Genomic DNA, 24,397 nt, shown 5'->3' on the forward strand with positions numbered 1-24,397 from the left:
TCATCCAATAATTGTTTATAATCCGAAATCGGAATAATCGAGGTCTGGTTAATCGAGACTCGACAGTATTATCTGGTGTCTCCAACATAACGAAAAATATTTACAATTAAACTACCAAGAGGGCTTTTTGTTGTGGCATTATCAATTATATATCCATACAGGTCAAACTTCATATTTTTCTGATTTATCCAAGCATTTGGGTTTATCTGGACAAAGCGAGTTGTGATCGGTGGATCGATGGGAAGGATATAAATCTTGTCATAGTCGTAATGTACTGGAAATGTCTGATGATTAAAATAAATTCAATTTGATATTTTCTTATCACCACCATCGTAAATATACGTATAGGTAAAGAACGAAACGGCTCAACTGAATGGGTAGCAGTCGACTGGGTAGAAAACGCTCGGGGGTACTAAAGGACTGGTAACCAGTCAAAATGAAGCACACATATAATTGATGCTTTCCAAATTAATTCCTTTGTAAGGATGTATATAGTTTCCAACGAACTTCGTCATTGCTAGTATAGAAACGAAGATATATAGCTCTTTCCGGTTCAGATCCCTTTACAGCCAGCTTTTGAAGCAGAAAAAATATTAAAAGTTATATTTAATCGTACTCGATGAATAATGATACATTAAAACAAGGGCACTATTCGAATTTCTTTCGCTTAGGTGTAGGATTTCACATGATTTAAATTTTACGCTTACATCATTCATGGATTGGATGGTTTGTCGAGTGTTTTATATATAAAGGCTGATAGTTTCGAAAGAAACTGTTTGGGGCTGCGTCGGTGGGAGTAACGAAATAATTTGGATATATCAACAAAGTTGAAGTGGTAAATTAGCCACCGTAACGATTACAAAAGCTGACGTTTCGAGCGTTTGCCCTTCGTTTTATATATAGACTGAGAGGAACGTTGCAGAAATGAAAAGATTAAAAAAAAAAAAAAAAAAAAAGAGATAAGGAAAGAAAAATTATAAACCTGTAGATTTCTTTTCTTTCTATGCAACCTGCAACCTTCAACAAACACGAAGTGTTTGTTCTGAATAAATACGATTTGTCATCCAAATGAAAAAAAGAACAGGCCCGGTTGTCTCAGAAAGGTAGATAACGAGGATAAATCTCCATCCGGTCGATAGCGTGGTACCTTCCTGTCAACAGTTATCCTCTGGATAGCGATTTATCCTTTGGAGTGAGTTATACGCCCTTTGAACATCTGGACCCAGGACTTTAATCGCCTCTCCCCCTCTGTAGTTTGTTGTATTAAAAATGTCTCCATGGCTAAAAATGTCTGTGCTTTTGGATTAAGGATGAAGTCCATGACCTCACTCACCATTTCAAAGCAAACTTTCTTCACAATTCCACTGCAATATCGGGAGCCTAACGATGCCTGAATTGTTAGAGTCAAATTTAGGCCTCACGGAACAGCTTTAAGGAAAATTTCAGACATGCGCAGATGACGCTCCTTGTTGTGTTTACTTCTCCCCTGTGCGCTTTTAAAACTTTACCGTTGAATATCTTATCAAAACACAAAGTCTCTGGTAGTTTAATACTTAAACTGCGAAGACTGCAACGGAGTTAAGGATTCCACCGTTTTATTTTTTTCTTTTCATCGACTTAGTGGTAGAAATGCTATTTTTTCGTACTGTTTTGTCATTCATTGCGCGTGGTGTTCCAAATTTTGGAATTTCGAAACAGTCAAGTTCAAGAATTGGCATCGTAGTTTCAAGGCAAATTGAGGTTTGGAGTCCACTGTTGTTCGTATTAAAGTTATTTTCATGTTTTTAACGCGCGCTCGAGATGTAATGGAGGATTGAAATATATCGACTGAGTAAAGCAAGCACTCGATGCTCGAGGTAAGATTATAAACTAGGTTATCTTGACCCTTTCTTGGGGGTGTTGGTGGTAATGAGTCGATTAGCTTACATTTAATATCGCCCACCCAAGATCGAGAGTGAACTCCGGTTTATTCGTCAACAGAAACCGAGAGCAGTTAATTATCAATCACTTCTTGAGTTCTCGGTGGTACTATTGATGATGTTTGACTGATATCGATTGTTAAATCAACGCGTATTTCTTTTGGGCGCTATGAATGTGGAGGATCGACCAATACACTGATTCTTTTTCGACCACACTGCATATTTATATTTGTGTTGGTCCAGATTTAGAGGCTCTGACAAGTTGCCTGTATGTGAAAAAAAATTCCATCGGTGTAGATATTTAATAGGGGCGAAGAAAAACGTTTAAAGAGGAGAGAGGATTCATTACGGGTCCGATTTGTACTACTTATCTTTTACACGGAATAAGGAAAGACAGGATAATGAACTTGGCACATTTTTAACAGTTCCAGTGTTTAAATCTAATTTATTACTGTTATGCATTGTACACTAACTGTATGTAACATAACATTGGCTGCATCACTTAGCTTTGCCCTTCCTGTACAAAATGATTCACTTAATGTACAAGAACACCTATACACAAGTCATGTACTTATCACATTAAAAGTTACCTACTGCTAATGATAATTTAATTATACATGTGCAACATTAAAATGATATAATCTACATGTAGTTAAATATTACATTTATTATGGTCTTAAACTGCTGTAGTGAAGTGACAGCATTTCAATGTTTGTTTAATATTCTACTAAGCTACAGTCATGCATAACAATTTAAAATCAGATATATTACAGCTTCATTTACCTACTGTTCATTTTGAATGTAATGTTCAATTCATTTAATTCAAGATCCAATACAACATGATTAAATACATGCATGTCTCAGCTTTGGCTCCATGCACTGTACTTATACCCTGCAAAACCAGTTACAATGTTGCAAAGCTAACATACTACGTACACTAAAACTGATATTGAGCTCTGTTCATTTAACTGAGGTGGCATATACAACATGCTTTTATCAGGTGAGTTCTAACACGTTGCATTGAAACATTTATTAATTTTTAGATGTGTCTCTTTGTGTAAAAATGCATTCATGTTGAGGTACATTTACTTCATGCAGTGTGGGTCAGTGAAATCAGTTCTTATGTACAAATCTAAAATGTTTAAAAATTACTGAGCCACCCCCATGACTACTTTATTCTTCATGTGTAGGCAATGGCGTAATATACACCGTCATGTTGGACCTGGAAAGACAAGTAGTTGGAGGTGGGAAGACATTTGGAAGGTTTTGTAAGTTACACAACTGGCATTCTCTTGGTAGATCATAAATTGGTAGCTCCTCCCCATGGTTCCACACCTTTAGCGCTGCTAGCTGCATGAGTCTTGGAACTTGTCCATCAGGTGTACTGGTAACTCCCTCAATTACTGTTGGGCTGAATGACCTTTGTCCCTCCAGTGCAGATGTTCCCTTGGCAGAAGCTTTCCAGTGAAGTTTAAGTTTGTGACCATCAACTTTTAGTGACTGAATCATATCCGGTAAGTCATTGTTTACTTTCTTTTCTATCCAAGCTTTAGGGTAAACATCCTTTGCTGTAAGTGGCCCATGCATGTGTGCTGTTTTCTCTAATCTTGTTTAAGTTCTTTCTTGCCTCTTGCAAGAGCTCTGTGGTGAGCATTTGGGCATATTCTTTCATTCTTTCTTCATGAACTTCACGTGCGGCTTCTGTGGTCCTGGTGTTGGTTTTTCCACTGTGCAGAATGTTCTCAACAAATGTGATTGAAGCCTGTTTTGATAACTCTGACATGTTATCACTAAGATACAGTTGCAAAAGGTTGAACTGTCTTTCTGCAAGAACATTGTTAACTGGAAGACTAAAAATGTGCTTGGCGTAGAACTCAAACAGGTTTGGAGTGGCTTCTTTACTTATGAGTGAGCTCTGTTGTGATAAAGCCATTTCTTTGATCTCACATAGCAACTGGGGTTCCTTTAATTTCCAATGAGTGGCCCATTTAATTAATCCAACTCTGTCCTTAGAGACCAATGTGAGAATGTTCTGTCCATGAACATGAAAGGGAATGTTCACTGACTTTTCTTTTTGATTTTCAGATCTGACTGGAATTCCAAGAAGCTTTAAATCTGAATGCCAGAAATGACCTTGGTATCTCTGATCAGCTCCCATTCCAAACAACTTAGTAAAAGTTAACCACTCTGCTCCATGATCTTTCATTACTTTAAGTGCTTCTTGTAACATCGGCCTCTGCACTTGTTTGTGAAAATGGTCAATAGCTGCTGGGTCTCTCAATGACATCTTTACCTGTTGTGATGTTACAGGAAAATGTTCTGATGGAGACTTCAACATTTCACTAATTAAAGTTTCATGGTGCTTCAAAACAGTTGCTGGCCATAACCAGGCAAGGTAACCACTGGAAAAAAGAAGTTCTGTATCACTAGCTTGGGATGTGTTCAGAGATGGAATGATGAACTTGTCAAGGAATTCAAACAAAAACTTGATTTCAACTTGAATCATAGGATTTGAGCTCATCTTAATGACATCTTGCCAAATAGTGTGGTGGCTATCTGATTTTGGCAATCTTTGAAGGAGATGCTCAGCAAGCTTTAGACAAGCTTTTCCATACTTAAGATACCACTGGAGTATCATGAATCGTGATTTTGATTTTATTGTTTTGGGAATGGCAAGAAAGCCTTTCTGCGCAGAAGGTAGATCTCTTCATTTAGGATTGAGCACACTTACCATTACACCTTTCTGCCTTTAATAAGATTTGAATATTACAACACTTGGGTTGTATTTTTATGTGGTATCCTACAGATGAGGAAGAAGTTGTGCCTAAGAAATCAAAACCCTCTGCCAAACAGACAGAAACAAAAGCAACTAAAGAGGTCCAGCAAGTTAAAGAGAGGTAACATGCAGCACTCTTTTTCATTATATTTGATATATTTTAGTACCAAACCCTTGTGTTCATTTAGAACATTGGATATTAGTCTAGCTAGCAGGGCTCGACACTAATGGTAGCCTACTAGCCACAGACTATAGTAGAAATTCAGTTTTGGCCAGTTGTTTTCAATTTCCACTAGCCAGTTTGGCTGGTAAATAAACTGAAATTGTCATCAAAATCTAAGATGTCACTAGCCACTTGGCTAGTAAGTTGAAAATTTAGTTTTGAGCCCTGGCTAGTTATTCCTCTGGATTCTTTACAGAATTCTCTAGCTAAATTTTAATTGTACAAGTTTTTTTTTTCTTTTTTCACTCTACTGTATGTCATCAGAGGTAGAGAATGTTAGACTTGCCTTTGGACACTGCTTTTGTGCTAACACATTTCACCCTTTGATCTTTAGGAGTGACCAGTATTTAATTTTTCGTTACAATAATAATTATTATCACCCCTGAATCACACAGTGAGGTCCTGAGAATGAAAGAAGCTCTTGATTGTTAAATAAATTCTCCTTGCCAGCACCATAGGGAATGTATAGAGAATGGTATGGAGAATATGCATACTGATGTTAGGGTGAAAAAAAAAAACAACAACACCAACAATAACATGAGGGAGACAGTGTAAAACAGTCACCAAGAGAGAATTTAACACAACATACTTGACATACTGAAATACTGATTCATGAATTTTTTAGTTATCAAATAATAATTTTTTTTTAATTTTATTATTTCTGTTTCAGTCCAGTCAAACATAAAGAGAAAAAAGTAACCTCTGCTCTTGATTTCTTTGGTTCAACTCCAGTGGAAAGGGAATCCAGGAAAACATTTGCTAATAAAAGAAAACAGGTCAGTGACTAACTGCACTTCTGTGTCATTCCTTTCTTATGGGGCGGAGGGGAGGTTGCAAGGATTGGTGTGAGAACCGTTCCTGGTTCACCCACAAAATAATTTTGAGAAAAAATTCAGGCATCATGTGTAGTTTAAACAGTATTTCACGCATCACGTGAGGTAGCAAGGAAAACGTTAAACCTCACTATGCCATGTCTTTCTGTAAAATTCAGGTATCATGTATGAATCAGACACTCTCTCATAGTAAATTGTTTGTCAGCTTGGACTACAGTTAACATTTTCAGTGTACCATCTTGCAAAACCAATGGATAATGGCCAATGCCTGAGTCACATATTGTATAATCAAATTATTGATTTTAAGAATTTATTTTAGGGGATGGAGAGAGGAGATGTTGGAGAAAAGCTGTAGCCAAGAATACTGTTGTTCTAGCAAGGATTAACTAATCCTGGTTCTAAACGACTCCATTTATTACACCAGCTTTCTGTCAGTCACTGTACTTTTCACAAAGGAAGTTGAATATGCTTCAAAATCTAAATTACACCAAATTGTGATAGTGATATAATAAACAGTTATCCCTTACAATCAAACAAAGATATTTACCCAGTGGTATCTCGCAGTTTCTCGCAATTCCTCGTACTAGCAAATGACTCAAGTTGCATATTCATGTCTATGACGTCACCTAACAAATTCTAATTACAAATTGTTGGGGATTTGGGGATACAATGATGCCAACACCAGAGGCCTTATAATTACATGTACACGGGATTACACCCTCCTCTACTTCCGAGATCTGAAATTAAATTCTTGGTACTGCCTTTCACATATGTCATAATTATGATTTGTACTCTGAGAATATGGCATTGAATCAATCAATATTTTTCTTGTTTGAAGAGTTTCTTCTCATCACGTAATTGCCGCTTGATGTGGAGTCATTATTGTTATGAGAAATTAGAGGACGATTCTTAAGGGTGTTGAGCTCAGTCCAGAACCCAGTCTGCTTCATCCCTTAGTTCCATGCAGAACCATCTAGAAAATGTTTTAATACTCCTGCAGAGATCTGACGAGTCTGAGGAAAGTGAAGATACGCTGAAAAATAGGAAAGAAGAATCTAAAAACGGGAGAGATAAAGGAGGAAGAGAAAATGGGAATGTGAATGGTCAGACAACAGAGCAACCATCAAAGAAAAGAAAGGAAGACTTCTCAGAGGCAAAGCTTGATGTGAAAAAGCCCTCCTCTGAGAAGAAAAATGTTTGTAAACTTTTTGATGATCATACTCGTTTAAAAGTTGAAAATTTAACCATTTTTATTAATTAATGCTTAAACCTACTATCCTGAAGGTTACTCAAATTGTTTGCATCTGTGAAGCTGTTCTACTTTGACAATAGATGGTTTTTTTCTCAGAAACAGAATACATGTACTTCACTGTCAACAATCCTATTGAGAACAGCTCTTGCCCTGCCAGGACAAATTGTTTGCATCTGTGAAGCTGTTCTACTTTGACAATAGATGTTTTTTTTTCTCAGATACAGAATACATGTACTTCACTGTCAACAATCCTATTGAGAACAGCTCTTGCCCTGCCAGGACAATGCTCAGCTGTTGAAATGTATGACGTACATATATGATATACTGTAAATCCTCTATTAAGCCCCCCCGCCCTCTAATAAGGCTCCCCTCTATAGAAGAAGAAATTCATTAAGCCCCCCTGCCCCCCCCCCCCCCCTTCCCCTGAAAAAAACAAAAATTCAAACTCCTCCCATGCTAACTGGGAAGCATGGAAAGACCTTTATTTTGCAGCGGTAAACGAAAGTATTCCCAAGTACCGGCATAGAAGAAAAAACATCGCTCCATGGATTACGAAGGATTTAATTAAATTGTGCAGGAAAAAGAAACACCTTTATAAAAAAGCAAAAAAATCCAACAATGAAAATCACTGGGCCGCCTATCGTACTTTGAACAATTCTTTGAAAAAGAAATGCAACTCAGCCAAATGGAGACATCTTGAGGCACTCGCAGATAAATTGCAGGTAGAGAATAATTCCAAGCCTTTTTGGAACTACATGCGTTCAATAAGAAAAGGAACTAACGACCTATTGTTCCTAAGAGATGGAAGTGTAGAAATTACTGGGGATCAGGAGATTGCACAACATATGAACGCATATTTTGCATCAGTATTTACACAAGAACAAAAGTCTCTTCCGGAATTTGATCATGTTCTCAATGAAAAGTTGTGCAATGTATTATGTACACCTAGCGAAGTGGAAAAACATCTGAAAAACCTAAACATACACAAATCCCCAGGTCCTGATAAATTATCGCCTCGTATCCTAAAAGAATGTGCACTGGAACTATCTACGTCACTTTTTAACTTATTTAACATGTCGTTCCAATCCGGCTCACTACCCAACGACTGGAAAATTGCACATGTTATTCCAATTTATAAAAAGGGACCAAAATATAGAAAGGAAAACTATCGCCAGGTCTCGCTAACATCTATCATCAGTAAAACGGCGGAGAAGATTGTGAAATCGAGAGTTGTCTCATTTTGGACGGAACACCAACTACTAAACCCAAGCCAATTTGGATACCTGGAGGGCCGATCGACAGTGTCACAACTTTTAAGCTGTTATAATGACTGGTGCTTAACAAGAAATTCGTCTAAAGTGTCTGATGTAATATTTCTGGACCTGTCAAAAGCGTTCGACAGTGTCCCTCATGAGCGCCTACTTTTAAAACTCAATAGGTATGGGATAGATGGGCAGCTGCACCTGTGGTTCAAGAACTTCTTAACCAATCGAAAACAAAGAGTTATGGTACGTGGATCGTACTCGGATTGGTCACCAGTTACATCTGGTGTCCCTCAAGGCTCAGTACTGGGACCGGTTATGTTCCTTATTTATGTGAACGAAATACCTGGCATCATCACGTCTACTGCCAAATTATTTGCCGACGATACCAAAATCTACCGACAGATAAATAATATCGATGATTCTATTGCTTTACAGATAGATCTGACCACCCTCGACCTATGGGCGGATCGTTGGCAGATGAAATTTAATTCTACCAAATGTGAAGTCATGAGAATTACACATAACAGAGACAAAAGTCCACGCGGTACAATATATCGAGTACAGTGTTGAGGAATGTATCTAATTACAAAGATCTTGGAGTTATTATAACTAGTGATCTGAAATGGTCAAAACATGTTGAACAAATAGTTCACAAAGCAAATAAGGTTCTTGGCTTACTTAAACGCACAGTAGGCGGTAAAAACAAAGATATTTTTTCAAACTTGTACAAAACCTTGGTTCGTCCAATCTTGGAATACGCCTGCCCGGTGTGGTCACCACACCTCATCAAAGACATCGATGAAATTGAGAAGATACAAAGAAGAGCCTCGAGAATTGCCTTAGGCCAAAGAAGACAAGAGATGGCGTACACGGAGAGGTGTAAAATTCTTAAATGGAACTCTTTAGTACAAAGGAGAGATTTCCTTTCCTTAGTGGAATGTTATAAAACTGTATTCAATCTAAATGGATTGAATTTCAGCGACTATTTTGAACTTTGTAAAAACACTAAATCGAGATCTAACCACCCATATAAACTACAACTCAAACTCGCAAAACTGAACTGTTACAAAAATTCTTTCTTTGTCAGAATTATCAAACCCTGGAATAATCTTCCTATTAATTTATTTAATTTTTGTGAAAGCCCTAACGTTCGTGAGTTTAAATCAAAATTGAAGAAACATATGAATATTTATTGAATCGTCATTTAATAATTGATATTTAGCTGTTTCTTATTTGACTTTTTTATTTTTTATTAACTAGTTCTGTAAGATTTTTTACATAAATAGGAGACCCTTGATATAGGGCCAACCTCTGGGTTTCCTTTTTCTTAATAATTATGTATTTACATGTTGTTCTGAAATAAAGTATTGTCAAATCCTTGTTAGTAAATACAATCAGTTTATTCAAGGACTGCAATTTTAATTTGTCATGTCCTATATTGTATCCTGGTAGTGAACTTCAGGCTAAGTTAATAAGCCCCCCACCTCTAATAACCCACTCCCCCCAAAGTACCTGAATTAAATAAGCCCCCCTCCCCCCCCAGGGGGCTTTTTAGAGGACTTATGGAACATGTATAATAGGCAGACCTGTATGATTCACATGTGTGATATTCATCTATGATATGCATGTAACCTTCTAAACCTTGAAGAGTGACTAGCAGCTAATTCCCCTTAAGAGTAATACAGCTGAGTTATTCATTAGGATCACAAGAATAAAGGAAATGATCACCAACCTCAAAAGCTTTGATTGTTAAACAATTCTCCCAGTCGGCACTGAAAAAAAATGTATAGAGAAGAGTATGGAGAATTTGACTGCTGAATTTAGGGTGTAAAGGGTTACCCTTTGTCCAGTTCCAAATTTCATCTAAGTATGGACTTTTCAGGAATTACCAAAGACAACTCCTGCTAGTAAACTGGCCTCCAAAGCTACCGCATCTGCATCACCAGCAAAACCAACAACCACAGTTCCGGAAACTCCAGTTAGAGACTCAAAACCAAGTCCAAGGAAAACTGTTACTTCCAAAAAGAATGAAAAAGGTGACAGTAAGAAAACTCCAACCAAGGGAATGCCAAAGGTGTCACGAGCAGAGGAGGTAGATGAAGTACCTCCTTCTTTGGAAAAGAAAAAATCTGGCTACCGTAGTTTTATGGCAAGAGATGGTCCAAGGGCCCTTGGATCAAAGGAAATTCCTCAGGTGGGTTAGAAAGTCCATGATCTAATTGTTAATTCTCCTTTCTAGCTGTCACTCATTTTACTTTAACTCAGTGATAAGAATTTTGGTGTTACACTGTCATGTAGATCAAGATGACAACTTCTACTTGATTATTGAGTATTCTTATAACCAGTTTGCTGGATAATGTATGTATATTCAAGGGAGAGGTTACCTGTTAATCACATCTGGTAGTTGAACAACCATTTCTCAAAGCTCCTAATGCAGGGCTCGACACTAACTTTTCAACTTACTAGCCAAGTGGCTAGTGACATCCTAGATGTTTTTAGATATTACGACAATTTCATTTTGTTGACTAGCCAAACTGGCTAGTGAAAATTGAAAACCACTAGCCAAAACTGAATTTCTACTAGTCTGTGGCTAGTGGGCTACCATTAGTGTCGAGCCCTGCTAATGGTTTGTTTTCCATCCTTTTGTATTCCAGTAAGAGATGTACAACAAAGGAAAAAGAAGATTATTTTAATTAAAGCTGGTTTAGAAAATCTGCCAATAAATGTCACAGAAAAGTGTTTTAAACTCGTAGTTTTATTTAGGAAAAAATTAAATGTATTTTATTCTTTTACTCTCAGTTTTTCTTTTCAAATGTTGGATCAATGTCAGTGTCTGAGAAATCATGCACTCGTTAGGGGTGGGGTACATGTAGGTGTGCTGTTACTCAGATACCAAATGTTTATGGTGCTTCCCAACAGATGGTACTATTTTTTTTTTGTCCCTTCTAACTTTTCAATTTGAAAGGTATTAAGAGGCCTTCAAGGAAAGAATTATTCATTTTGCTTTGTACATCTCCTTGAGTCATGCATACTCTTGTTGATTTCCGAATCAACTTAACGGCCTGCTCCCAGTTGGCTTGTTAGCTCAATTGGTAGAGCGCTGCACTAGTATCGCAGAGGTCAGTGGTTCGAGTCCCGTACAGGCCCGATTTTTTTCAGGTCTGAATAGCACTATCTACTGCGAGGATCGTGCATCATACGTATCTTGTTGATTTAATGTTTAGGGAGAAGAAAACTGTTTGGAAGGACTGACATTTGTTATTACTGGAGTCTTAGAAAGTATCGAGAGAGATGAAGCAATTGATCTGATTCAGAGATATGGTGGGAAAGTTACCCAATCAGTGAGCAAGAAAACAAGCTATGTCGTTGTGGGACGGGATGCAGGAGAAAGTAAACTTTCTAAGGTAATGGACAGTTCAAAACAAAGAAACAAAATAATAGAGCTTTAGAAACAAAATTGAAATGTAAAGGACGTCATTTGTTATGGCGGTGGACATCTAAAGGTTGTGTGTTGAAGTTGAGTGCTACATGCAGAAAGGATTGATCAGTAGTTTGAAAAGTGTTGGTTTTACAGAAACTTATGTAGGAATTCACCATTGGGTAGCGGGTAAAATCCTCTTTTTTTATCCCAGCACTTTTACTTTCAATAATTTTTTTCCTTAAGTCGTTGGCCTTCAATTGAACATTATATTTTGAGTTTACGTAAAATTCTGGGCCACCACCACATGAAAATTGGTGATTATAGTTTACAAGCAGATATTCAGGAATATTAAAACAGTCTTATAAGTGAAGTAGCTTGAGGAATTACTGGTAGCTTGTGACTTTGGTCTCTGGTACCTCACTCCTAGGCTAAGCAATGTGGAACATCACAAATAGATGAAGATGGTCTGTTTGAGCTTGTCAGAACAAAACCAGGTAATGTGACCCACTATGAACCACCTAGTGTGGAGAAGAAGTCTAAGAAGAAGGAGAAAGCTGAACCAATGGAGGCACTCAGCCAAGAAAAAGATCACTCTGAAGGTGATTTGTCACAACTGAGTGAAAGATCTGTGTCATCTCCAGCGACACAAACACCATCATCATCACCTGCACTGAAAGGTGGGTGCTGCAAATTCTTTCAACAATTAGAACAGGAGCATAATTTCAATGGAAAGCAATGTTTATCTTTTCATTTATGTATCAGTTTGCTCATTTTTCCATCCTACCATCTATGGGTCTGTGTTTCTCTGTCTGTCTCTCTTTCTATCTGTCTGTCTTTCTATCTGTCTGTCTCTATATCTGTCTATCTCTCTATCGCTCCAACGGAGGGCTAACGCTCAAAACGTCAGCCTTTGTAATCGTTACAGTGGCCAATTTACCATTTCAACTTTGTTGATATATTCAAATCATTTCGTTACCCCCACTGATGCATCCCCAAACAGTTTCTTTAGAAACTATCAGCCTTTATTCATTTGTCTATCCGTATGTCTGTCTATCTGTCTGTCTGTCTGTCTGTTTTTCTATCTGTCTGTCTGTCTGTCTGTCTGTCTGTCTGTCTCTCTGTCTGTCTGTCTATCTGTTTGTCTGTCTATCTGTCTGTCTATCTGTCTGTCTGTCTATCTGTCTGTCTGTCTGTCTATCTGTCTGTCTGTCTGTCTGTCTATCTGTCTGTCTATCTTTCTGTCTGTCTATCTGTCTGTCTATCTGTCTGTCTGTCTATCTGTCTGTCTGTCTATCTGTCTGTCTGTCTGTCTATCTATCTGTCTGTCTGTCTATCTGTCTGTCTGTCTATCTGTCTGTCTGTCTGTCTATCTGTCTGTCTGTCTATCTGTCTGTCTGTCTATCTGTCTGTCTGTCTATCTGTCTGTCTGTCTATCTGTCTGTCTGTCTATCTGTCTGTCTGTCTATCTGTCTGTCTGTCTGTCTATCTGTCTGTCTGTCTGTCTATCTGTCTGTCTGTCTATCTGTCTGTCTGTCTATCTGTCTGTTTGTCTGTCTCTGTCTGTGTCTGTCTGTCTGTTCTTGTGTGTGCTTGTTCATCCTTCTAATCATTGCTTATCAGTCTGTCCACTAGCCAGCATCCCCATTCATCTACTTACAGCAGCGCCAACCAATCAGTTTGACCAACTGTTTGTCAGGTCACTCACCCATTTTCTTATTAGTTCACCTACCCACCCACCCACTTTACCTATCAGTTCACTTCTTAGTCCAGCTGTCTGTCCATATAATTATCTGTCCTTCCATCTTTGCACACCTTTTTAAACAAAGTTTAGTTTGTTTTCCTGTTTGTTTGTTTGTTTTGAAATTTTTGATAGTAAAGGTCATTTGTTTCCTTTTATTGTTTGTTTACTTGTCTGTTTGCTTTTATCCAGGAGAACCAAGTTTGCTGTGGGTGGACAAGTATCGGCCTCGTGCTGTAAAGCAGATTATAGGTCAGCAGGGTGATAAGAGCAACATGAGAAAGCTGATGAACTGGCTGAGAGACTGGGAAAAGAACAGAAAGAAACCAGCCTCTAAATGTGAGTGTGCATCTAATTCTAGGCGTTCTTTGTACAACATCCTGTGTCATGTAACTTGCTCAACGAAGGATCAAAAGGTTGTACTCCAAGCCCAACCCACGTGATTGTGATGTATTCTTGGGTAAGGTGCTTCACTCTCAAAATGCCTCTCTTTCGCAAAGAATGGAAGTGGTTCAGGCAAAAACTCAGAGGAAGCAGATGAAATGTTAGGGATGGCAGGGCTTGACACTAACTTCTTTTCAACTTACTAGCCAAGTGGCCAGTGACATCTTAGATGTTTTTAGATGTTACGACAATTTCAGTTTGTTTACTTGCCAAACTGGCTAATGGAAATTGAAAACCACTAGCCAAAACTGAATTTCTACTATTGTCTGTGGCTAGTGGGCTACCTTTGGTGTCGAGCCCTGGAAGGTAACTTGATGCGGAAAGAGCAACCTTGTCTAGAGGGAAGTATAGATATACTGTAACATACCTGATGCTACTTGAACTTGGATAAGCTTCAAACAGATTGGCTCTCTGTCTCTTTACCCTTCAACTCCCATCAGTGATCAAGACTGAATTTCTCCTTACAATTTTTTTTTTTTTTTTGGCTTAACCCTTTAAGGAATAAACTTTTTAAGAGTATCAAGATTTTCCCTTGCTCACAAAGAACACGCTATTGCTTTTTGTTTTTTTGTTTGTTTTTTTCTAAGTTTCGTCTTTCCGCTCACCTTATGCGATCGATAAGATGCTGAGATCAGGCCTTAGAACTAAAAAGTGTTTCATAAACGAGAAGTTATGATATTAGAAACAGAAGCAATAGTGGAATACTAAATCCCTTGTTCAATGATGTTGCTTATCACTCGCAAAATAGGCCCGCATAATTTATGTTAAACATTCTAATAAGGGGCATTTGCTCAAATTACAAGCACAATATAGTAAATGGATAACAGTTTTACTTCAGTTCCTTTTTTTTCTTCTACAGCTTCGTTTTTCAAGAAAGATCAAGATGGATCGTCCTTTAAGGCAGCTCTTCTGTCTGGTTCTCCAGGAGTTGGTAAAACAACAACAGCAACACTGGTTTGTGAGGAGCTTGGTTTTACTTACATTGAAATGAATGCCAGTGACACACGGAACAAAAAGACTTTGGAGGAACATATATCTCAGTCATTAAGCAATAAAACCATGGATGGTTTTCTAACAGGTAGCAAAATTTCTGTAAGATTTGGAATGACGAAGGGCGAACGCTCGAAACGTCAGCTTTTAAACTCTTTACGGTGGCCAATTTACATTATTAACTAAGTTGATAAAACCAAATTACCTTTTCTTACTAAACTGACTTCACTGCATCATTTTCTTAATTTCACCTTTTTGCTGCACTGTACATGAATGAGTTATTATGGTAACCTAAAATGTATCATTCTAATAAACACATGCAAACTATCTTTATTTTAGCATGCTTTGTATGTGCGTGTCAATTGTTTTGTTCTCAACTGTACACTGCACTATTGTACAGTTCCTCTCAAAAGTAAGTTGACAGTCTCGACTAGAAACTCGCTCTCTGATACTCGAAACTATCGAGAATCGAGGATCGAGATATCGAGTGTCGAGTATCGGGTATCGAGTATCGGGTATGGAGAGTCCAGGTTCGAGATATCGAGTGTCGAGTATCGGGTATGGAGAGTCCAGGTTCGAGATATCGAGTGTCGAGTATCGGGTATCGAGAGTCCAGGTTCGAGATATCGAGTGTCGAGTATCGGGTATCGAGAGTCCAGGTTCGAGATATCGAGTGTCGAGTATCGGGTATCGAGAGTCCAGGTTAGAGATATCTAGTGTCGAGTATCGGGTATCGAGAGTCCAGGTTCGAGATATCGAGTGTCGAGAGTCGAAGGTCACGAATCGAGGGTCGATCCGCAGTGTCAATAAAGCTATTTTATTATTGCACGTAGAGCAGTAGTGAAGGACGAAGTGCTTAACATGCGGCTTCTTTTTTTTTTTTTCTTTTTGTTGCGTCAGGTCACAAAGCAGACCCCAGTAAACATGTTCTCCTTATGGATGAAGTTGATGGAATGGCTGGCAACGAGGATAGGGGAGGCATGCAGGTATGGAGGGAAAATATCATGATTTTTACCTGTTTTGTTTCTTTCTGTGTTTGTGCTTTTTCCTTGTTTTTGGTTTTTGTTTGTGTGTTTGTGCTTTTTCCTTGTATTTGGTTTTTGTTTGTGTGTTTGTTTTCAGATTTGTTCTTACTTGATTTTTTTTTGTATGTTTCTCTTTGCTTTTTGTTGTTGCTATTTTGCTGTTGCTGTATTATTTTTGTCCGAATTACCTTTGGCCTCATTTACAAAACGAGGCCTGGTACTCAACTATTCATGCGGAAGTGAGTTCAATATTCATGCAAATGAAAACTTACAGGGAAAGGATGAGTACCAGGACCGCTTTGAAAAAGAGGCCAAGGGTATTTCGGAAATGGGCTATTGAAGTCATTGTTTCAAACTTTGATTTGTCTTCTTGTTCTTCACTTTGGAAAAAAGCAACCTTTGACAAAAAAATTACTGTTAATTCCATTTATTGAACAGGAACTCATATCGCTGATAAAGAACTCAAAGATACCCGTCATCTGCATGTGTAATGAAAGGAACAGTTCAAAAATACGCAGCTTGGCAAATTACTGTTTTGATTTGAGATTTCAGAGACCTCGGGTTGAACAGATCAAGGTAATACCAAGCGTGCCGTTTTTTTTTGTCTGTTTGGTTGGTTGTTTGGTTTACGCCTGCATGCAGAATACATATTATTATATCTTCTTTCCCAGTAAAGAATTTGAAGCTAGGAATAAACAGTACTGCTCTTGTGTATTACAACACCCCCACGCGCGTGTGTAATTCGTGGGAATTATACGTGCTTCCAGTGCGTGTAGTTACGTGCGTGTAGTGGTTTACACGCCTGTATTTTGATTCGTCTTTTGTAGTTGACTGCGCGGAAATGCGTGTACTCTCACACGAATGCGATCGCTGTGGGAGTTTGTATTTAGACTTAACGATTTCAAATACATGTCTCAAAGCCTTCGTCAAAGCGAAATATGAAGCTATAATGAAACTCTGACGAAAGGCTAACGCTCTAAACGTGAGCACCAGAAGGTCTCTTCGGTGGGCAATTTGCAATGTCAACTCTGTTGATAAACTAAACTACAAAGTCTCCTACTGCGGGATACATGTTCGTTTTGAAAGTGTCGGCCTTCAAGTCTGATCTTACATATAAATGGAGAATCAAAGATGTGTTTGTTTTTCAGGGAGCCATGATGAGCATAGCATTTAAGGAAGGACTCAAGATACCACCCCAGGCCATGGAGCAAATTATCGTGGGCGCAAACCAGGATGTTCGACAGGTAAATTGACAAAATTAACTCCACTGACATATGGATAGAGCTGCTTTTTTGCATTCAACTACCAAGCACAATTTAGCGAGACTCTCTCCCACCCGAGCACCGATCAAAAGTAAGTTGATACTGTGTTTCAAAGTAGTATATTTTTATGCTACATAGTGACATAGCCTAAACAAAGAACAATGGAACTTCCATTGTAGAGCTTTTGATATGGAAGCGGGTGAGAAAATAGCATATTGAAGAAGAAAGGTGTGTGTTGAAAACCTGAAGTTCTAGGCAAACAAGAGGGGGGGGAGGGATTGTTTAAAAGAGGGAGATTTCTATAGTGGTTAGTATGGGAGTTCCAAAGTGTTCACCGTTGCTCAAGACTTAAAATAGTGATCTCGTGATTGTTTGCTCGCGTTTTTTGTTTTTTGTTTTTTGTTGTTGTTTTTGTTGTTGCTGTGGATGTTTTGGTGTTGTTTTGTTTTGGTTTTGTTTTTTCCTTCTGGTTTGTTTGTATGTTTGTATCTTTGCCTTTGTGCTGAGCTAAACTTTCTTCAAATGCGAGAAAATGAAAAAAAATACTAAAAAAGTAATAACAGGGAGGGAAAAGTTAACGAATTAGGGGAGTTCAGGATATACAGGATTCAATTAGATTGAAAATGGTTTTTGCCGCAGGTTCTTCATAACTTATCAATGTGGACAGCTAAAGAAAAGTCGCTTAACTATGACCAGGCAAAGGAAGAGGCTGCTAAAGCGCAAAAAGACATCAAAATGGTAACAAGTTTATCATCGAATGGTGATAAATTATTTATTGTATTTGTTTAAGATAACATTCTGTCCATGTCTAAACCGTTGCGATTCGTCTACGGTCGTTGACGAATCGTCACACCGGAAGTCGAGAGGCATAAGTAATCTGTGAAAATGAGTACCATGGTTCGACGGAAGTTGAACCGTTTGTTAACGGAAGTCGAGGGGCGTGAGTAATGAGTGAAAATGAGTGTCATATATGAGAAAATGATAACATGAACCTTTCACGTTCTTAAGGCGTGAAACGACTGAAAGTCCATCGTCAGAAAATTATAAAAAATGCAGGGGTAGAAAATGTTGACGAATCGACACAATTCGCACGGGTCTACTCGATAAGTTGAGTCGATTCGTCTCATCGGAAGTCGATTCGCAGAAGACAATTCACGACTCAAGCCTCACGACTTACCCTGCAGATTTAATCGCCGTTACTTTTTACCGGTGACCATTGCGGCCCAAACGGTAGCAGCTTGTTGGACTACAGGTTGGTTTAAAGTCATATATAACAGTTGCATGGTTTAGAAAAAAAGTGACAGGAGGCCTTTTGATCGTCAGGGTGCATTTGATGCCGTGAGGAGACTTCTCTCTGGAGCTGAAAGTTCCAAGATGAACTTGATTGAAAAATCGGACATGTTCTTTTGTGATTACTCCATGATGCCTCTCTTTATGCAAGAAAATTACCTCATGGTTGAACCAGGCCAGGGCCGGTGAGTTGAGATCTCAGTACTTTTGTTATTCGCTTCATGTTATTAGAGCAAGTTTCAATTCACTTCCGAAAGTAATTCGGGATTGTTATGGTATTGCTCCACTCCGCTTTGTGATTGAATTAAGGAGGCGGCGTGGCCGAGTGGTTAGGGTATTTTGGACTTGTAATCCAGCGGCCCGGGTTCGAGTCCTCCACCCTCTACCCGCTGGATTTGTTCTCGGTTGCCCCGAGTTTAACTCCTCGGCTGCCTAAATAGCCTACTGGTCTGCCTCCTTCCAGTGGGGATTTTTCATGCACTTCATGTTTATTTAAAATCTTTGTTTGATTTATTTGAGGGCTACAAGTTCATCAGTCGAATTACTGTTATGTGTTACCCTCCTTAAATAAAGTTGTTATTGTTATTATTATAATTATTGGTCCAGAAAACTCACGTTATCCTCTCAACCAGTCAGATTCAAAACTTAAACCCACCGCGACTGCGTTTTTCCGCGCTTTGAGCTTTGAAGAGTAAAGAAAGCAGGAGGGATTGGATTAGGTCTGGTCGAGAACGACCCAAACCTCCCTCGTTTTCGCTCGGCCACTTCTATGGCGCCTTTACTACTTCGTTCTGTTTTACGAACTGAATGTTTGAAGCAAGTCAGTCATTTACCAACCATTCATTGAAACTTTTTAGGTTAACTAATAAGTTCATTTAGGGAAAAGACACGTCCTCGTTAAAGAGTACTTACGAAAGTGGATTGATTCGTAATTTCGATGTTACTCTTATGTTTTTTGTTTTTTGTTTTTTTGTTTTGTTTTTTGTTTTTTTTTTTTTTTTCAATGCGTGATTGCCTTATCTAGTGGTGATATAAAGAAAACGCTGTCACTCGTTAGTCAGACAGCCGACTCCATTTGTGATGGAGATTTGGTCGAAAAACTCATCAGGCAAGGAGGCAACTGGTCCATGTTACCCATGCAGGTACGAGATGGCGCTTGACAAAATTTTGCCTTTGTGATTTGGGTTTTTATTACAATCCCTGTCGCTCTTGTCGTTCATCCACAGGGAATTAACCCGCGTAGCTGGCGTAGGAGAAATGCCACACCCCCCCCCCCCCCCCCACACACACACACGCACACACACACACACACACACTAGGCATAAATTCGCAACATACCGAGAAGTATAAATTCCTTGGTTCGTGTTGCCCGCTTAACCCTTTTTTATGTTCCCATACAAGGTGCTAAGGAAAATTGGTCCAGCAATCTAGAACGTTTTTAGTTGGTGATCATTTCCTTTATTCTCCTGACCTTAATGTGTGATTCAGGGGTGAAATTGTAATGAGAAATTAGATGTAAGTCGCTCTTAAGAGGTTAAATGGTTAAGGAAGAGAGGAATAGCGCGAACCTCTCTGTCATGCTTATACTCGCTCAATAAATGCCCATAAAAATTAAAAGTAGCAGCCAAGTAACATTCCAGTTTGACCTTAGTGTTGATTTAGCGCTGCTGGATTTTTTTCAGGCCATGTTTTCGTGTGTGATCCCGTCAACCTTTATAAGCGGGGGAATGGGTCAGAGGATCGAGTTTCCTCAGTGGCTGGGAAAAAATTCCAAATATGGCAGGCTAGACCGCATGCTTCAAGAATTGAAGGGTCACATGCGATTGAGGTAAGGGTATTTGTGGAATGTGACCAGTGTAATAAAGAGCATTTCGATCGGGGTTATCGTAGTAAACTCTCAGAATCAAAGAGAGTAATCAAAGGTAGCCAATGAGACGCGGAAGTAGAAACTGGAAAATTTCCTGAAGTGCGAGTAAACGCAAATAATTAAGACGCGTTTTACGTGTATTCGGTACAAAAGATTTTGGCTGTTATTGTTGTTGTCGTTGTTTTTTTGTTTGTGTTGTGTGTTTGCTTTTTTAGCAGTCTGCATTAAGCATCAAAGCAAAACCAAAGCCTTTCTCACTCCTAAATTCGTATTATCATTGTTATCGTTATCAGTATCATTATTCGTTGTCATTATTATTACTAGTAGTAGTAATACGTATTGTTATTGTTATCATTGCATTTGATTTTATTTATTTATTCATTTTTTTTTTCTTTTTTATATTTTTTCGTATTTTAATGTTTATTGATATTTTTTAGCACATCCGGAAGCAAGTTGTCAATGAACATGGACTACATTCCTTATCTCAGAAAAGTCCTCACCAGCCCGCTTATGACTCAGGTATGTTCGACGGAAACTCGTTTCTGGTGTGAACTTGCTCACTTGAAAATCAATCAATCAATCAATTTATCAAACAATCAACTAATAGGCCAATTGACAGTTGTGTACTTAGTTGCCAAGCCTTTGATTTGGAGTGAGGCCGGAGATGACCTTGTTTTGATAGAGATCAGTATCTGGCTAGCAGGATAACAAAGTAATTTACATTAGAAAATCACCAACGTTTTTATTATAACCAGGTCACCCTTGGCCTCAATTCTTTTCAAAGGCTTGGCAGCCAAGCATTTAACTGTAAAATGGACTATTCATTAATGGATTGACCAAGCAATTAGTCTGATTTATTTGAACACGTTCTTGGAACTGTCATCTCATTACTGTTTACTAACCATTTACATCCTAATCTATATATATAAATATATATATAAAGTGTGACTTGATTTTCGTAGAACAGTGCTCAATACATAGAAGTAGAGCGAAGTATATATTGTGGGAGGAAAATATATATATAATATATAATTTTTTTTCCATACTCTCCGCATTTTCTTTGGCACTAAGAAGGAGAATTCGTTTGACAATCGTTTGACAATCTCATTGTCTTGATCCCGTTTCTACACTTAGGAATCAGACCAGATTAATTCTGGTGTGTCCAGTGTCATTCAAGTCATGGAGAACTATGATTTAACCAAAGAAGACTGGGATTCTATCATTGAGGTTGGTCAATTTGAAGGACAGAGAGATCCAGTCGCGTCGATTCCTTCAAAGGTTTGTGCATTCCTGTTGGCCGCTAAGACATGAAAATGCGTGGTGTTTAGATTTCAGTGGTGGAGTCATCCGTGGTGTATTTGGGGCAGTGGCGACTGATTGCCTTTTTTTTTCTGAGCTTCCCGTGATAAATCCCAAGTTTAAAATTGCCCTGCAGCTTGCTCGCCAGCTACATTACTTTATGTTCTTTATGAGTAACTTGGGAAAATGTCATTTATAATCGCTTTGAAATTTTTATGACATTTCTCTTTAGGTGAAAGCAGCGTTCACACGAACCTACAACAAAGAAAGTTTTAAGACACCTTACGCCATTCGCGCGGCGCCAAAGAAGGGACGGAAAGGCGGAGCAGAGGACGGACAAATGATGGAGGAAGAAGGAGAAGGAGATGTGGTTGAACAACAGGACGACGACGATGATCTGGAGAATAACCCCATGATCAAGGCGTCAAAGAAACCAGCCAAAGCAGCAGCAAGGGGGGGGGGGGGGGCGGGGGCAAAAGGCGGAAAATCAAAGGAGGGTGCTAAGAAACAAGCGCCTACATCAAAGGGAAAAGGAAGAGGAAAAAATAGAAAATGATAGGTTTGTGCGGGGAGGAGCACCTTCACTGGGAAAATAATCGACTGGGAGGACAAGGATCGATTTTAAAATGTATAGCAATGGAATAATAGCTTTAGAGCGGATGACAAAAGTGAAAAATTTCAAGGAAGCCGAGGCGTGTCTTTCATTATTTTCTGCGATTTGACTGCTTGGAAAGATGTGTACATCCAGCCATCCGCGAAATTCTAACCAAGAAGTATGATTGTTTAATCCAGGTCTTCCTTAGCGTTGCCTTCCTGACTGCTTGAGGTCTCTGTCATCCGAAACATAGAACGCACACTATAAAACACGAGCAATGAAAAAGTAGACCCGATGCTAAAATTACAGCGACGCATCATGCCGAGAGGGAATTCCTATTCAAAACTATTCCACTTAAAAACGTACGTTTCTGTGATTTCAGATTTGAGCTGTAAGACGTTTTTGAAACGATTTCATTATCCATGGTCTAAATCTACCATCGCTTTCAACTCAAATACCTGAATTACACGTGTGATGGGGATTCAAGGAGGCATACTTGTGTCGCCCAGGACTTACATAGGTGGCTGTATAATTGTTCACTAACTTTACCCTCTTTTGACTCTGTTTGCGGAACAAAAATTTTTTTAATTTTTTTTCTTTTTTTTGCCGTCTCACGCGTCCGCTTCCCTTTTTTTGTCAGCTGAATAGTTCTGGATGGATGAAATAGATGAGAGCAAAGCTGCTCGAAATGTCAAAATAAAATTAAAAAAATAACAACAACAACAAATATAAAAAAAAAAAGACGAAGCGATGAGGCATCAAATACTTTGTAGCATTCACGCGAAAATAACATGGCTGAATTTTATAACCGTATAACTATTGTCTTGACACCAACTTTCACTTTTGATGGTGTTATGAATTTTACATGCACCACTACCATACATTTCTTTTTTCTTTTATAAAACTTTGACTCGTAAACAACGTTGTTCTGTTGGTGTAATATTTTATTTCTTAAAAAAAAAAAAGAAAATTGTTTAGCCACTTTATGTACTTCACAGTCCTCCGTCGTGTCCTGTTTCAGCTTTGTGCGAACTCTAAGAGTGACTAACATCTACTTTCTCCTCACAATTTCCCCTCTGAATCACACGTTAAGGTCAGGAGAATGGAGGAAATGATCACACGAACTAAAGAAGCTCTTGATTGTTAAACAAATTCTCCTTGTCAGCACCTTAGGAAATGTATAGAGAACAGTATGGAGAATATGCATGCCGATAGTAGGTTGTAAAGGGTTAACTCTGTCCAAGAGATTATAAAACTCGAGCGCAGACAAGCCTGAGGGGTGTAAGCGCTCAGGATGGAAAATTCCATTTTTATGCTTGTGACAGCCTATATTGTATTTTTTTGAATTCGTAACGTTTAAGCACATGAGAGAACTCGTAGAACTTGATATTATCCATGGTTTGTGTCGAGAATCATGATGGATAACCAGGAACAAAAATTCATACACTGTAGTTTCTCTGATTTAGTCCAACCCCTCGGTCTTTATAATTCGTAAGGATCAGCTGAAATTTAACGGACAAAATTAAAGTAAACAAGAGCGTTAACCTGTAGTTTGTTTTGTTTTTGTTTGTTTCTACGTTTTTCCGGTTTTTCTTTTTTTGTTTTAGCTCTGTTGATTGTTGGTTTGTTCGCTTCTCCGTTTGTTTGTTTATCTTTTTTTTTTTTTTTTTTTTATTTTCTCCGTTCTCTGTGTGTATTTGTTTGTTTGTTAGGTTAGAATGTAGTGAGGAGTCCATGCCACTGCCTTTTTGATGTCATTTCCTGTCCAATTTGCTGATCACCAAATAATGTCGTCGTATGAGGGTTGTGGGGTTTGTAGGATATCGCTGAATCTATCTTACTCATCAAAGTGAAGTTAAGCGTCCCCTGCTTTTTAACGACTATGAGGTGAATAATTATTTTAGCCTAATGCTCAGTCACTGTAGGCGTTTTTTCCTTCCCCCCCTTCTTAACTGAGTTTACTCTCGCTTAAGCTATCCTATCAGCGAAAAGAACGGCTACTAATCAGCAAGTCGTTTCGTGGAACAGAAATTGACTTCAGGATAAGCGTTCTTACCATTTCGAAGTGAACATCTGTATAGCTCCACTCTAAGACAGGGCTTACCGTACCACTGAACTGGGTTGATTCGTACAAATCGAGCTGTCACAGAAGGTTCTATTGTATTGGGCTTTACAAGCAATGGGTGAGAGGACCCACT

The 24,397-nt window shown here is 38.5% G+C and overlaps 2 protein-coding genes across 6 annotated transcripts in view; one reads left to right on the forward strand and one right to left on the reverse strand.

The window, feature by feature from the left end:
* LOC111346825 (uncharacterized) overlaps positions 1-24,397 on the reverse strand; it is a 551,029-nt gene that overhangs the window by 155,508 nt on the left and 371,124 nt on the right.
* On the forward strand, positions 1,475-23,749 carry LOC148737171 (replication factor C subunit 1-like). 5 transcript variants are annotated; one of them, XM_088748973.1, is made up of 22 exons: positions 1,475-1,856; positions 3,110-3,433; positions 3,655-3,801; positions 4,005-4,616; positions 4,726-4,816; positions 5,589-5,694; positions 6,752-6,946; positions 10,151-10,462; positions 11,493-11,672; positions 12,117-12,366; positions 13,620-13,766; positions 14,731-14,949; positions 15,762-15,847; positions 16,325-16,462; positions 17,035-17,130; positions 17,788-17,886; positions 18,472-18,623; positions 19,463-19,580; positions 20,121-20,266; positions 20,743-20,824; positions 21,440-21,583; positions 21,837-23,749. In XM_088748973.1, exons 4-22 carry the CDS (start codon positions 4,556-4,558, stop codon positions 22,158-22,160), a joined length of 2,946 nt encoding a protein of 981 aa, XP_088605099.1. In that variant the 5' UTR covers positions 1,475-1,856; positions 3,110-3,433; positions 3,655-3,801; positions 4,005-4,555; the 3' UTR covers positions 22,161-23,749. The 5 variants fall into 5 exon arrangements, with proteins under 5 accessions (XP_088605099.1, XP_088605097.1, XP_088605098.1 ...); XM_088748971.1 differs by having other exon boundaries at positions 3,655-4,616; XM_088748972.1 differs by lacking the exon at positions 3,655-3,801.

Source organism: Stylophora pistillata, chromosome 2 (genome assembly GCF_964205215.1).
Source record: "Stylophora pistillata chromosome 2, jaStyPist1.2, whole genome shotgun sequence".
NCBI classification, from domain to species: Eukaryota; Metazoa; Cnidaria; class Anthozoa; order Scleractinia; family Pocilloporidae; genus Stylophora; species Stylophora pistillata.

Coding starts and splice junctions, on each gene's coding strand:
- LOC148737171 (XM_088748971.1), top strand. CDS start 4,556: ATGAATCGTGATTTTGATTTTATTGTTTTGGGAATGGCAAGAAAGCCT. Junction 10,463..11,492: donor GATCAAAGGAAATTCCTCAG/GTGGGTTAGAAA, acceptor TTTAATGTTTAG/GGAGAAGAAAACTGTTTGGA. Junction 11,673..12,116: donor GAGAAAGTAAACTTTCTAAG/GTAATGGACAGT, acceptor CCTCACTCCTAG/GCTAAGCAATGTGGAACATC.